Here is a 15,643-nt window from a genome sequence, read left to right as displayed (position 1 = left end):
ATTGGCATTGCTTACATACCATTTTTATCTTTGATTTTACTTTCATCTTGACCATTGACTCGCGATTCATGCTTGAACTCAATGTTTCCAAGTTTCAACAGTGCTGCGACTACCTCAAAGACTGACCGTGACTCATGGTCCATAAAACCTACTATTTGCATGGCATTCTGAAAAAGAAAATATTATACAACAACTTATTGCCAAATCATTGCATACTATGAATGACAACATTTTTAATTTTAACATATCCCTAGCAATAATCTGCACATATTCATAGCTGCAATTCGAGAAATTATTGAATAACTGGACTCATTTTATCTCTTAATTTAGCTGTTCATTATTCTACATGGTTAAAGACATTGCTTGTAATATTTAAATTCATACTGCAGAACCAGGTTCTACTTGTTGTATTGTTTATTTATAGAGCGCGTCAGGTATCTGGGTGCTTGACAAACTTTAGGTTACAGGTACATAGGCAAAGATTAAAAAATACAGTATAAGACAATATATAGAGACAAATTTACAGACATATACGAATGTGCAGGATAAGTACAGAAGAACAAGTTACTTTCTTACCTGGTAACGTTCTTTCGATGGGATGGTCCGACGATGTATTCCATATCTATGACCTGTAATCACCACAGCTGTGCTGCTTCGGAAACTTTTTTCGGCGTCTGCGTCCTGCGTCGATGAGCCGTCGTCGAGGACCTCCTCTGACGTCCGACGTCATCCGATGTGATAAGTAGGACGCACGTAGCCTCAGTTGTAGTTTTTTCCCCCAGAACGTGTGACATTAGTCAACTGCCAGTCAGACACAAAGCCTTGCGGAACGTAAGCTGCAATTGCAAAAGAAATTCTGCAGCGGGGAAGGCAGGGCGGGAGCGATATGGAATACGTCGTCAGACCATCCCATCGAAAGAAGGTTACCAGGTAAGAAAGTAACTTGTTCTTCGAGGGGATTGGGTCCTCCGACGTATTCCATATCTATGACAGACTCCCAAAGCAGTACCAGAGCAAGGAGGAGGGAAAGAATTTAGAATCAAAATTTAGAATAGCCAATCAAATAGCAGAGCAAAGCAAAGGACCGCCTTGCCAAAGGCCAGATCCTGTCCTCGGATGGAATCGAGGGAATAGTGACGTACAAATGTATGCAAGAAGCCCAGGTGGCTGCATCACAGATGTTGCGAATAGGAACACCCCTCTGCAGGGCAGTAGATGCAGCCATACCCCTAGTAGAATGGGCCCGCAAGCCAGCCAGTGGGTCCTTACCCGCCAAGCGCTAACACTCCGAGATGGCCAAAATAATCCAGCGAGACAAAGTCTGTTTCGTCACAACTTGCCCCAAACGCTTTCCAGCGTAACCAATAAAGAGTTGATCGTCCACTCTGACCCGGGACATGCGTGAAACATAAAAGCTTAAAGCTCTCCTAGGATCAAGCCTATGGAGCCTCTCCTCTTCCTTACCAGGATGCGGAGGAGGATAGAATGCCGGAAGAACAACCTTCTGGGCCAAATGAAATTCCGTCACTACCTTCGGAAGAAAAGAAGGACGAACTCTAAGGACAACCCTGTCCTTGTGAAATACAGTGAAGGGTGGCTTAACTGAAAGTGCCTGTAACTCACTCACTCTGCAAGCGGAAGTAACCGCAACTAAAAACACAGTTTTCAGAGTTAACAGCCTCAAAGGGCAAGAATGTAAAGGCTCAAACGGAGCACCCATAAGAAACTTAAGAACAAGGTTTAAATCCCAACCGGGCACCAGGAAAGGTGACGGAGGGAACACATTAGTGAGCCCTTTCAGAAACTGTGAAATTAAAGGGATTTTAAAGTAAGAACACTCTTCAGACGAGCGCTTAAAGATGGACAGCGCCACCAGGTACCCATTTGCAAGCCCCTGTGGGCCAAAGAAAGTAAAAAGGACAGAACCATGGGGATGTCACATGCAAAAGGATCCACATTCTGAACTCTGCACCAGTCGCAGAACTTACGCCAACGGCAACAGTACAGAGACTTTGTTGCTGGCCTTCGGGCCGAAAGCAACACCTCCATCCCGTCTTCAGGGAGGTCCCAATCCTTATACCTCAAACTTTCAGAAGCCAAGCGTGAATGTTGAGGGATCTGACCTCTGGATGGAGAACCTGACCCCCCCCTCCCCCCCGTGAGAGCAGATTGTCTCGGTAGGGAAGACGACGTGGAGGGCAAATGGACAAGTCGAGAAGGTCCGGGTACCACGTCCTCCGAGCCCACGCCGGAGCAATGAGGATCATCCGGGAACCGAACTTCCGTAACCTCCGCAGCACTTGCGGGATGACGGGGACTGGAGGAAACACGTACAGCAGCAGGAATGACCACTCCACCACAAACGCGTCTCCCAAGGCTCCTTTTGGAGGAAATTCCCACGAGCAAAACCTTTCGCACTTCCGGTTGACACTGGAGGCGAAGAGATCCACTTGAGGGGTCCCCCAAAGGGCGAAGATCTCCAGGAGAATCTCCTGAGCCAACTCCCACTCGTGAGAGATCGCGCTCTGCCTGCTCAGAGCGTCCGCCGTCACGTTTTCGTCTCCGGCCAGATGAACTGCCGAGATCGAAACTTCCTGCTGGATGGCCCAGAACTCGAGCTGCATCGCCTCCCTGCACAGAGGAATTGACCCTGCCCCCCGCCCCTTTTTGTTGTGGTAGTGCATGGCCACTGTGTTGTCCGTCAGGATCAGGACACTCTTTCCTCGCAAAGTCGGCAGAAAAGCCTTCAGGGCTAGCCTGACAGCCCTCAGCTCCAACAGATTGATATGGAGTCTGGACTCCGACGGAGACCAACGACCGCTGACTGTCAGCCCGTTGGCATGAGCTCCCCATCCCGTGAGGGATGCATCCGTCACGATCGTCACCTCCGGCCAGGGAAGCCAAAATGGAGCCCCCTTCATCAAGTTGCCTTCGACGGCCCACCACAGAAGGTCCCGGGCGACCGAGGGCGGCACCTGAACCGGGTCCGACATCCTGCCAGAGGACTGCGACCATTGTGTCTTGAGTGCCCACTGCAAAGATCTCATCCACAGGCGAGCCTCTGGCACCAGAAGAATGCAGGATGCCATGAGGCCGAGCAACCTCAGGAACTCGAACGCTGGGAGCGTCTGGGCATGCTGAAACTTGTGCACCATCTGCTGAATGTGAAGAGCCCTCACCTGGGGAGGAAAACACTGCCCCAGGGAAGTGTCGAGCACTGCTCCGATGTACTGGAGCCGCTGTGTTGGCGTCAAATGGGACTTCTTTAAATTGAGGGAGAAGCCCAGCCTGTGAAGGGAGTGGCAGGTGACGGACAGATGATCCAGGACTTGCTCGGGAGAGCTCCCCCTGATCAACCAATCGTCCAGGTAGGGGTAGACGTGAATACCCCCTTGCCTGAGATGCACTGCCACCACCACCATGAGCTTGGTGAAAACCCTCGGGGCGGAGGTCAATCCGAACGGAAGGACCCGAAAGTGAAAGTGTGAGTCGCCAACCGCGAACCTCAGGTACTTCTTGTGCTTGGGATGGATCGGCACATGGAAGTAAGCATCCTTAAGGTCGAGTGACACCAACCAGTCCTGAAGCTGAAGGGCCTGGAGGACTTGAGAGAGAGTAACCATCTTGAACTTGTCCTTCCTGAGGAGTTTGTTCAAACCGCGCAAGTCCACGATGGGTCTCAATCCCCCGTCTTTCTTCGAAATCAAAAAATAAGGGGAATACCATCCCTTGTTCCTCTCCGCTACAGGCACCAGTTCTATGGCGCCTTTCTCCAGCAGGGCTTGAATTTCCTGCACAAGGAGCGGATCCGGACTCTGCAAAGGGAGGTTCCCCGGTGGATTGTCGCGAGGCCTGTGCCGAAAGGGAAGACAGTAGCCGTGGGTTATGATCTCCAGAACCCACACATCTGAAGTAATGGCTTGCCACTCTACAAGATGCTGCGCCAGCCTTCCCCCAACCAGCGAACCATGGGACATGGCCTCATGACTGAGTGGGAGCGGCTGCGGCGTTACCTGAGGGCAAAGAGGCAACTGCCCGAGCGGCCTTGGCACCACGGGTACCCTGTCGTCCACCTCTGGTACCCCTGCGTTGGCCTCCTTGACTGCCAGCTCCTCTCGCTTTACTGAAGTACGAGTAATAGCAAAAGGAACCACCCCTCCACTGCTGTCCCCTAGGACGAAAAGGCGGAGGTTGGCGAACTGCAGCGCCCAACGACTTCGCTGCAGCTTTTGAGGTCTGCAACCTCTCAAGGCTCTCGTCAGCCTTGCTGCCAAAAAGGTGTTCACCGTCAAAGGGCATGTTGAGGAGCCGGGACTGCACATCAGGAGCAAACCCCGACTTCAGCAACCACGCAAACCTGTGTATCACGGTGCTCGCTGCCATGGACCTACTGACGCATTCAGCTGAGTCCAAACCCGACTGAACGGACTCACACATGGCATCCTTACCATCCTGGACCATAGCAGGGAAACCATCCCGTTCGTCCCCTTCGGGAATATGTTCAGCCGCTAACGCAACACAGTTCCACAGAGTGTGTGTGAAACGAGACAAGGCACAAATGGAGTTGGCCGCCTGAAGCGCCATACCACCAGAAGAAAACACTTTCTTCGCCCAGCCATCAGGAGGGATGGTAGGGTACGACGCCTCCTTTGCCGGGGCCGTGGCCGCCTGCACCACCAAACTCTCCGGAGTGGGGTGCCTGGTCAAGTAGCAGGGGTCGCTACTGGCTGAACGGTATTTTCACGACAAGGACCTGCCCACCGCCGCGAGACTCTCCGGAGCAGTCCAAGCCGCCGCCGCCCTTCTCTGTAAAGCCATATGGAACGGCAGTACCGGGTCAGTTGGGGGACCAACATCAAGGATGTCCGTGAGATCATCCTGCACAAACTCCTCTGGGGGAGCAGACCATCCCAAGTACTCAGAAACCCTGGCCATACGAAGAATCGGCATGAGAGCCAGGCTCAGGCCTACAAAACTCCACCTCCGGAGAGGTGTCCAGTCCACTGGCATCATGCAGTGACTGCCTCAAATCGTCAAACTGACTATGGCCCGAGACAATTTCATCTGGAACCTGACTAGGAACCAGGCCATCAGAATCCTCATCCGCCTCCGAAATATATTCCAGGTGGCGAAAAGAAGGCACCGAGAGTGCTTGCTCTTAACCAGAGCCTTCCTAGGGGGTTCCCCCGTGCCACGGGGTACCTCCGACACCCCGGCCTCGAAAGGCGTCGAGTGAATCGACGCCGGCGTCGAGAGAACAGGCATCGGTGCCGAGAGGATCGGCGTCGAGTAAATCGACGTCAGATGCAGCGCCACCAGCATCGGTGGCGTCGACACAGTCCTCGAAGCCGGAGCTCCGAGCGTGTCCTTCGACGACCTGAGCGTCGACGGCTTCAACGACTTCCTCGGAGCCGGAGCCTCGAGAAAGCCTGTCGACGCCCTCGACGCATCAGACGTCGATGTCTTCTTCGAAGACATCACAGGTGCACACGGTCTCGAACGCGTCGAGGACCGGGACCTGGAACGGGTACGTCGAGAACGAGTTCCCTTGTCCGAACGGGACCTCTCCCGTGACTCGTGCCGACCACTCTTGCGAGCGGTGTCTCTCGACCTCTCACGACCGACCCCACTCGGGGGCGCGGACGGCTTAGTACCCTGCGACTCAAGAATCGCCAGCATTTTCTTCCCGAAGGAAGCCCATTCCTCCGGCGTCGCACGGCTGGTGGGGTAAGCGACGTGCCGGGCAGAGTCCTCCGAAGAGGACCTGGAAGACGACCGGTGTCGGCACTTCCGAGAATGCCTCGAAGAGGCTGAGGAGTGGTGAGACCGACTCCTAGAAGGAGACCCATGAGACTTCCGACAATGACGCGGAGAGTCACCTCTCGAATCATCCGTCGAAAGCCCTGCAGACTTCGACTTCCGGGGTTTGGACACCCGACCTACCGACAACTTCTTGTTACATTCGCGTAAGGCTTTGGACGTGAGCGACTGGCAGTCGATACAGTCATCCGTGTCGTGGGCCTCCCAGAGGCAGGCGTCGTGCAAGTCCGTCACCGACATCTGGGACCCACACTCCCCGCACTTCTTGAAGCCCGGAAGCGGGGTCGAAGACTAAGTAGAAGACATCTTCACACGAAGGATTTTCACAAAAACGAACAGGTTCGAATAACCGAGAAGAACAGAACTCCAAAGAGTCGAGGCGTTAACCGAGATTCACGAAGCAACATGTTCACGGAAAAAAAGGGAACTGAGGCTACGGGCGTCGTGCGTCCTACTTATCACATCAAATGACGTCGGACGAGGTCCTCGACGACAGCGCACCGACGTCGACGACGCAGGAAAAAGTTTCCGAAGCAGCAGAGCTGTGGTGATTACATGTCATAGATATGGAATACGTCGGAGGACCCAATCCCCTCGAAATATACATATATACAGCTCAGAGGTGAAGGCATCAGTGGCTGTTGGCGTGCAACCAATGCTTGACATTGAACTTGAAGGCAGGGAGCGAGGGTAATGCTCTTAGGGAGTCCGGTATATAATTCCAGATTTGTACTGATATATGGGTGCCTTGTTGAGGCAATTGTATGTCAGGTTCAGGGTTTTGTACTTTATTCTGTCTTTAATGGCTGATGCATCGTCTTTCGTCAGAGATGTGTGGACCTTTAGGGATGCCTAGGGCAGTTCTTAGAGCATTGTTTTGGAGGGTTTGGAGTTTGTTAGTATTGTGACTGCTGGTGCCCAAGTAAAGTGCATTGCAGTAGTCCAATTTAGATAGAAATAGTGCCCGTGCAATAGTAATGCAGCTATCTAGAGTCAAGAATAGTTTGCATGCATAGATCAATTCACACGTGTAGCTGGTTTCAGAGGCAGTGGCATTCACTTGTCTATTGAGATTGAGTGCCGAGTCCAGGTAGAAACCTAAGGTTTTTACTTCCTTAGCGACTTTAATCTTTATACCGTCAATAGTGATGGAGTTGTATTGGAGGGGGAGTTTGTTTAGTTTATTAGTGGACCCTATAATTAAGAGTTTGGTCTTTTCATCATTAAGACAAAGACCGTGTGTGGACATCCAGGTTTGTATAATTTGGTAAATTTTGTTGATAAGCCCTACAGCTTTGTTGTAGTCTCCCTGAATAGGGATGCGTATCTGGGTGTCATCAGCATAATTCGTATATGAGACACCCAGGTTGTCCAGTATACCAAAGAGAAGCTTTGTAAATATATTATGCTAAGTGGGGGAAGACGCATGACCCCTGCGGTACTCCACATGTGATGGGTACTGGGTCCGCTGATGGAGAAGGCGAGAAGACTCTTATAGTTCTATTATCTAAGAATGAGTTTATCCACATGGAGGCCTCTTTAGAAAAGTTGGCGACAGATATGAGGTGGTTGCACAAGACTTTATGGTCAACCCAATCAAATGCAGCAGAGAGGTCTAAGAGTAGGAGTATAGAGATGTCTCCTTTGTCTTTCCGGTCAGCCAGTTGGTTCTTGAGATCGAGAAGGGCTGTCTCCATTCCATGCCTAGGCCTGAAACCAGATTGTCGGGTGCCTAATAGGTTGTTGATCTCCAGATAGGATTGAATCTTGAGGAAAAACAGTACTTTTGTAATTGGCCTGTAGTTGGTCGGGACGCTAGGGCCTACATTGCTTTTTTTGTTTTTTGTTAGGAGGGGTAGTACCCAGGTATATCTGAGATTAGTGGGAACAGAGCAGGATTTGAAAGTGGAGTTGATGAAGGTGGCGACAAAGGGAGCTAGGTCCTTTGCAGATTCCTTGATAATGGGTGCTGGCCAGGTATCCCCAAGACACTGGGAGGGTTTAAGTGATCTAATGATGGTTACTGCCTCAGTAGTTGAGATTTACCTGAATTTAAATTGGTTAGGTGGTTTAGTTTGATTGTTAGCAAGTTCTTGGTTGATGGCTTCTTGGGTGACGAGAGCGATCTTATGGAGCAAGTTTTTTTTGGCTATTATTTTGTTTTGGAGCATGGTTATTTTGTTTCAGAGGGCATTTTGTATATTTGTGCAGCATATTTTGTTTTTGGTGCATGAATCATTGGGGGCACTTGGGGATTCTAGTTCTCCGATTATAGATTTGCCTGGTACTTGAATTGGCTTTTTTTGATTCCGTCATTGAAAGGAACAAGTTACTTACCTGTAACTGTTGTTCTCCAGCATGGGTCTGGCATGGATTCACATGCTCATGAATATTCCCCGTCAGGCTGGGAATCCTCGGTAAAGAAAAATCAGTATCAGTTTCGTTTCTGATCTGTCTTTCGTAGCAGTAACCAATCACTGATCTCTGCGTCATACTGACCACATCCAATGACTGCCCTCTCCCTAAGCCCCGCCTCTGGCAGCCATCCTCAGATTTGGTAGCACGTGAAGTGGCAGTATGACCAAGTGAAGAGCCGCAGAGGGGTAGGCGGGAGGGTTCGCATGTGAATCCATGCCAGACCCATGCTGGAGAACAACAGTTACAGGTAAGTAACTTGTTCCTTCTCCAGCATGGGGTCTGGCATGTATTCACATGCTCATGAATAAAAGAATACATAGCAGTACACACATGCACAACCACGGGAGGTGGCAACAGGCTCAACATTAAGCAATAAAACAACTTAACATTAAGCATCTCTTACCTCCTCACCAGGCTCACCTCAAGCGAACAGGTTGCGCAGCACTGCCTGGCTGACCCTGGACTCCTCCCTGGAATCCCGGTCGACGCAGTAGACTTTCGTGAAGGTCTGCGTCGACCTCCATGTAGCAGCCCTGCAGATATCCAGCAGGGGCACACAGATAGGAATGCCGTGGTAGCTGCGTTTGCTCTGGTGGAATGGGCTCTCGGACGGCCGGGCAGCGGTCGGTTTGCCAACCGATGACAGTACATGATACAGCCGGAGAGCCATCTGGAAATGGAAGCCTTTGAGAGAGCCTTCCCCTGATTGACAGGTCCAAAGTTCACAAAAAGTTGTGACGTCTTCCGAAAAATCTTCGTGCGGTCTACGTAGAACTTCAGCGCTCTAGCCACATCCAGCGAGTGCAAAGTCCTTTCAGCCGGCGACGAAGGCGACGGGAAGAACACAGGCAACACCAAGGGTTCGTTGAGATGGAAGTCCGACGGCACCTTGGGCATGAAGGAGGGGTGCGTCCTGAGCACTACCCTCGTGTCGTGAAAAGTCAAGTACGGGGGCTTGCAGGAAAGGGCCTGGATCTCTCCCACCCGTTGTGCGGAGGTGATGGCCACAAGAAACGCTGTTTTCCACGACAAGAACTTCAATGGAGCCGAGTGCAGAGGCTCGAACGGAGGTCCCATGAGCTTGGTCAGCACCACGTTGAGCTCCCACGCCGGGGCCGGAGCCTTCACCGGCGGGAACGATCTGAACAGTCCCTTCATGAATTCTTTCACCAGACGATGAGACCACAAAGACGTCCGTCCCGTGGTTCTGGTGTATCGGGAGATCGCAGCAAGATGAATCTTGATGGAAGCGTGCGACAGTCCAGCCTTGGCCAGCGTCAGTAGGTACGGCAGTACTTGAGGAGCCGTAATCCGTAGAGGGTTAATCTTCTGTGCGTGGCACCAGACAGAGAACCTCTTCCATTTGTGTCCGTAGCATTTAAGAGTTGAGGAGGCCCTGGCCTTTGCAAGAACCTCTCTGCAGTCGGCCGGTATGTCGTAACCTCTAAACTCTAGCGCTGCAGGAGCCATGCCTGCAAGTTCAGCGACTTCGGGTCATGATGGAAGATGGCGCCTCCTTCCCTGGAGAGAAGATCCGCGTCCACTGGCAGCTTGACTGACGTGGACGCTGACAAGTCCAGAAGGTCCGGGAACCATATCTGCCTCGGCCACGCAGGTGCGACGAGGATAATCCTTCACCGTGATCTCTTGAGCTGGTTGATGAGCCGGATCAGCAATGGCAATGGAGGGAACGCGTATAGAAACAGGCCCTCCTAGGGGAACGAGAGGGCATCGCCTTGCTCCTCGGCTGGGGAAACCTGCTGGCGAACCTCCGGCACTTGGAGTTTGTCGCCGTCGCGAACAGATCGATCTGGGGTGTGACCCACCGTCGGAAGAGGCGGTCCACTAGATCCTGTCGTAGTTCCCACTCGTGGCACGAGCGCAGCTCTCTGCTGAGCGAGTCGGCGATGGTGTTTTTTATTCCTGCCAGATGAAACGGCACCAGAAACATCCCTTGGGCGACGGCCCAATGCCACAGATCCTGTGCCTCCTTGGACAGGGCTGGGGATCTGGTACCGCCCCACTTCCTGATGTAGAACATGGTGGTGGTGTTGTCGGTGAAGATCCTCACCACCTTGCCCTTGAGGGACGGAAGAAAGGACCTGAGGGCCCAAAACACTGCACGGAGCTCCAGGATGTTGATATGGAGGGACTTCTCCGTCGGAAGCCAAAGGCCTCTCGCGTGCAGATTTTCGGTGTGCGCTCCCCACCCTTCCAGGGAGGCATCTGTGGTCACTGTCTTCTGGTGGCCCGGGGTCTGGGAGTCCATGCCTGCCGTCAGATGCGCGCGGGTGCCCCACCACCGGATTGCTCGTCGGAAACTCTAGAGTGTGATCCTGTCCTCGAAGCTGCCAGTCGTCTGGATCCAGCGAGCGTCCAGAAACTCCTGTAACGGGCGCATCCGAAGCCTGCACAGGCGGATGAGATAAATGCAAGAAGACATCATTCCGAGGAGGGATTTGATGGACCTCACCCTGGCCGCATCTGCAACCAGCATCCGCTGCACTTTGCCCAAGATGGCCCTCGTCCTTTCCTCCGACGGCGAGGCCAGAAGCGCCACTGTGTCGAGTTTCGCTCCCAGAAACAGTGCGTCTTGCGCGGGCACCAGGTGGGATTTGGCGTAGTTTATGGAGAATCGCAGGTCCGTGAGTAGTTGGACGGTCCTCGCCATGTGCTCCGCGGCGAGCTCCCTTGTCTTTGCTCGGATGAGCCAGTCGTCCAGGTAGGGGTAGACGTGGATCCCCTCCAGGCGCAGCCGCGCCGCCACCGGTGCGAGGCACTTGAACACCCTGGTTGCCGACCTCAATCCGAAGGGAAGGGCTCTGAACTGGTAGTGACGCCCTTGGACCACGAATCAGAAACTTTCGGTGTCCCTTTAGGATGGGGATATGGAAGTAAGCATCCTCCAAATCCAACGACGACAGGAAATCGGCCTCCTCCAGCTGACCCAGGACGTGCTGGAGGGTGACCATCCGGAACTTCTGTGCCTTGATGAATTTGTTCAGTCATCGTAGGTCCAGGATGGGACGCCATCCTCCTGTCTTCTTCACGAGGAAGTATCTTGAATAAACTCCGGAGCCCCGAAGCCTCTTTGGGACGAGCTCGATGGCGCCTTTCTTGAGCATCGCCTTTACCTCCAAGAGAAGTTGAGGGACGTGATGTTCCTTCCTGGCCACGGGGGGGGACGTGCGGGCACTTCTTTAGAAACGCGAGCGCGTGACCCTGGGCCAGGGCATCCAGCACCCAACGGTCGGTGGAGATGGACTCCCACACGCTGACGAAGCTCGCCAGCCGGCCTCCCACCGGGGTGCTTTGGTGGGAGCCCGACCCCACGGCCGGTTCAGTCCTGCTTCGACGAGGCTTTGCCGCCTTGTCCTCCCTGGCGACGATGGCGTGGTCCGCCCGACTTGCCTCGTCCCCTGTAGGCTTCCTGTGACGACGAACGGGCCGCTTGACGGTAGGTGGAATATCCGCCGCCGGAACCTTTGGAGGCACCCTGCTTGCCTCCGGCGCTCCGAAAGGGCGGCCGTCGCTGCTGGAGAACACCAAGAGCCCGGGCCGTCTCCGTGTCCGTCTTGATGGCTTGCAGGGAATCGTCCACTGTTTTCCCAAACAGGTTGCTCCCGTCGAACGGCATGTCCAAAACTCTGGTCTGCACGTCCTGCCGGAAGTCCGTTGCTTTGAGCCATCCACGCCGTCTAAGGCACACGCCATTGCCCAACTGGCGAAACCCAGTGTCAGCGATGTCCGTCGCTATCGTAATGGCGTGGTCCGACGCCACTTCTCCTTCCTGCAAGATCTCTAGGGCCTCCGCCCTCTTGTCGTCCGGTAGGAAGTCCATTTGAGAGAGCCTTCCCCCGTTGGCTCGTGGTTGATGGCGCCGGGGAGGTTGCGCCCTGCCTGGCAACCGAAGAGCCCGACCGTTCGGCGCTCCCGGTGCCAGGCCTTCTGTTGGGCCCTCGTCGCCGGGGCGCTCTCAAAGGTCTTAGAAGACCGCTCGGACTTCTTCTTTTTCTCGCCTGACGGGCTCTTCCCTTCTTGCCAGTTGGCGAGACGCAGATGGCGGTCCTTCATGGTCCGGTCCGACATGTTCCCGCAAAACGCACAGTCCTTCTCCACGTGTGTCTTGTCCTCATGCAGGCAGTAGAGGCAAAGGGAGTGTTCGTCCTCCTTGAAGACATTCTGAAGCTGGCATCCAGGGCAGACCCTGAACAGCTTTCCGGGCGTTGAGCTTCCCTTCTCCTGGGCCATGTCTGAGATGGGCCTGAGAAGCTTCTGGAATCCTCCAAAAGCGTGGCTCGACGAAATCTTCACCCTTGAGGGGCGTAGAAGAATCTGACACGGGTCCCCGTTGATCGGATAAAGAAACAGTGGAGCTTGAGGCTCTTTTGACCGAAAAAGAGAATTTTCCTATGAAAAAGCACGAAAACGCACTAAAGCTCGAGAGCAATAGCACGAGGATCCCAACACTTGAACGTGCGGTAAAAATCTGAGGATGGCTGCCAGAGGCAGGGCTTAGGGAGAGGGCAGTCATTGGCTGTGGTCAGTATGACGCAGAGATCAGCGATTGGTTACTGCTACGAAAGACAGATCAGAAACGAAACTGATACTGATTTTTCTTTACCGAGGATTCCCAGCCGGACGACGGGGAATATTCATGAGCATGTGAATCCATGCCAGACCCCATGCTGGACAAGTTTATTTTTTTGTTTGTAGGATTTCTTTTTTGTATCGGTCTGCAAACGCGGTGAGGTGATTTTTGTTCAGAGTCAATGTTTTTTTTCCCTATCTAGTTTCTGCTTGTCTTTTTTCTTTGCGAAAGGCCTTTAGGCTTGGGGTAAACCATGTGTTGAGATGAGCTAAGGATTTTTCTCTGCTCAGTTTTAATTGGGCGATAGTGTCTATGGCTGAGTTGATAGTGTTGTTATACAGATCGACCAGTTCTGTGGGATCAGTGGGAAGGTAGGTGCGATTGGTGATACGTTGAATCAGAGGTAGGAGGTTGGTGACAGTGATAGGTTGAATCAGAGGTAGGAGGTTGGTGACAGTTATGTTTTATTTGCATCTGGTTAGGGCTGGTGGAGCCATAGGCTTAGCCACGTTAGTTAGGGGACTGTCTTGGATAGTGAATGAGATCAGGTAGTGGTCTGTCCATACACAAGGTTCAATGGCAGTGGTGCATGAGGTGCAATTGATATCTGCAACCCAGTCCAAGGTGCAACCTTTGGTGTGAGTGGGTCCAGTGTTTCTGATAGGCCAGCTTCAGCAATGGTGTTAGCTAGGATAGTGGCATTCTGGTCTTTAGGGTCATTGAGGCCCAGGTTAAAGTCACCAAGTATGATGATTTGGGGATCCAGGGTTAGCATTGGTGTACAGAAGAGATGTTATGTCTTCGAAAGATCCTAATGGGCCTGGAGGTCTGTAGATCAAATGTATGGTGATGATACGTGAGGGAGATATTCCCAATTTGACCGAGAGTAACTCCGCTCAAGGAAGGGCCATGGGGTCCGTTTCTTTGATAGCTAGGTCTGATTTGCAGATGAAAGCTAAGCCACCACCTTTGGATGTTTCTCTATCTCTTCTAATGATTCTAAAGTTGGCTGGGACAGCTATAGCGATGGCTGGTCTGGCTGCTATGCCCTTCTATATGGGAGGATGGGGGCTTGGTAAGTCTGGAGCCAAGTCTATAGTTTCTCCATTTGGTGGAGCATGGCTGGTTAGGTTTGGATTTGTTGGCCGGACGTAGGAACCATTGGGGTACTGGGGATTGTTGCGTATGGTCATTCTTGATGCAAGTTGTTTTTTGACTAAGGATAATTTGGGGATGAGTAGGCAAGCGAGTGTTTGGGTTGTTAGGTTTCAATTACTGTCAACTGTGGTAGGAAGGTGGTTGGTGAGACATTATGAGCAATGAGTAGTTTGGTAGCCATGGTTGTTTAAATGGCCTGAAGGTGCTGCCATAGTGTTGAGTAGGAGTTTAGAAGAAAACCCAGTACAAGCATGGCTAAATTCTAATGATTATTCGCACGCAGCGCAGTAGGCTGTGTGATATGACAATGCATTACTTACCGTAAAAGCATTTCTGATGGTTGTATCTGCTTAGATTCACATGCTGTGCATAGGTCCGACATCCAGTGGTCACTGCGGAGTATTGCATTTTGTTTTTCGTAGTCGAAAAGGGGACGTCGACAAGGCGTGTCTGTAACACTATCCCTATAGTGACGTGCGTTGTACCCACAATCCCTCACGCGTCGAGGTCCCTCTGTTTGTATTTTTCTGCCCTGAGGGAGCCTTCTATACGTGAGAGTACAGAAAAGAGAGAAATATAGGAAAGGATGTCTATGTTCCTTCCATCCGAGCGGGGAGGAAGGGTGGGCGCATGTGAATCTAAGCAGATACATCCATCAGAAATGCTTTTACGGTAAGTAATGCATTGTCTTCTGATGTTTGTTAATCTGCTTAGAATCACATGCTGTGCATAGACTAGCGAGCAGTACCCGGAGTTGGCGGTGGGTTATGAGAAGGAACAGTAGAGAAAAGATGTCTTAATACTGCCTGTCCCACCTGGGAGTCAGATCTAGAGTGTGCATCTAGACAGTAGTGTTTTGTAAAGGTGTGCACAGAACTCCAGGTAGCCGCTTTGCAGATGGACTCAAGGGGAACATTTGCAATGAATGCTATGGAAGCCCCAGTGCCTTGAGTGGAATGTGCTCTTGGCTTGAAGGGTAGTTCTCTCTTAGCAAGAGTGTAACAGAGAGTGATGCATTGTACAATCCATGTAGATATAGTGGACTTAGAGACGGCATCTCCTTCTCTTCCTGCTGCCACCGAGACAAAGAACTGATTAGTCTTTCTCAGTGTTCTGGTTCTTTCCATGTAGAACATGACAGCTCTGCGTACATCTAGTGTATGCAGACTTTTTTCTCCCAAGCTGGAAGGGTTTTGAAAGAACGTTGGTAGTTCTATAGATTGGTTTACATGAAATTTCGAGATGAATTTTGGTGCACACCTTGGGTGTGTGAGAAGAACCACCTTATCCTTGTGAACTGTTACGAAGGGGTCTAGTACAGAAAGAGCCTGTAGTTCACTTACTCTCCTAATGGAGGTGATAGCTATTAGGAAAGCAGTCTTAAGAGTGAGGTTTTTAAGAGTTGCCTTGTGCATGGGTTCGAAAGGAGTGCCCATGAGTCTAGAAAGTACCACGTTTAAGTCCCATCCGGGAGCTGGGTTAGCTATCGGGGGGTGTATTCTCTTTACCCCTTCCATGAAGGCCTTGATAACTGGTATCTTCCACCACGACACTTTAAGTTGGGAAGTGGTGTATGCAGAAAGTGCCGCTAGGTGGACTTTAATGGAATTAAACACTAGACCTGAATCCAGTAATTGGGTCAAGTACAGAATAATG

The 15,643-nt window shown here is 51.9% G+C and overlaps 1 protein-coding gene across 4 annotated transcripts in view; it reads right to left on the bottom strand.

Annotated features, from left to right (window-relative positions):
- The window catches only part of MYO1B (myosin IB), a 1,142,119-nt gene that overhangs the window by 472,823 nt on the left and 653,653 nt on the right, over positions 1-15,643 (bottom strand). For all 4 annotated transcript variants that reach the window (XM_069615684.1, XM_069615681.1, XM_069615682.1 and 1 more), the window contains exon 10: positions 20-167. In XM_069615684.1, the coding sequence (XP_069471785.1) occupies positions 20-167 (148 nt within the window). The remainder of the gene's footprint in view (positions 1-19; positions 168-15,643) is intronic.

Source organism: Ambystoma mexicanum, chromosome 9, assembly GCF_040938575.1.
Source record: "Ambystoma mexicanum isolate Mex_15411 chromosome 9, UKY_AmexF1_1, whole genome shotgun sequence".
In the NCBI taxonomy this organism is placed as follows: Eukaryota; Metazoa; Chordata; class Amphibia; order Caudata; family Ambystomatidae; genus Ambystoma; species Ambystoma mexicanum.
The sequence above is the reverse complement of the archived record's forward strand: the minus strand, read 5'-3'. Positions and strand labels throughout refer to the sequence as shown.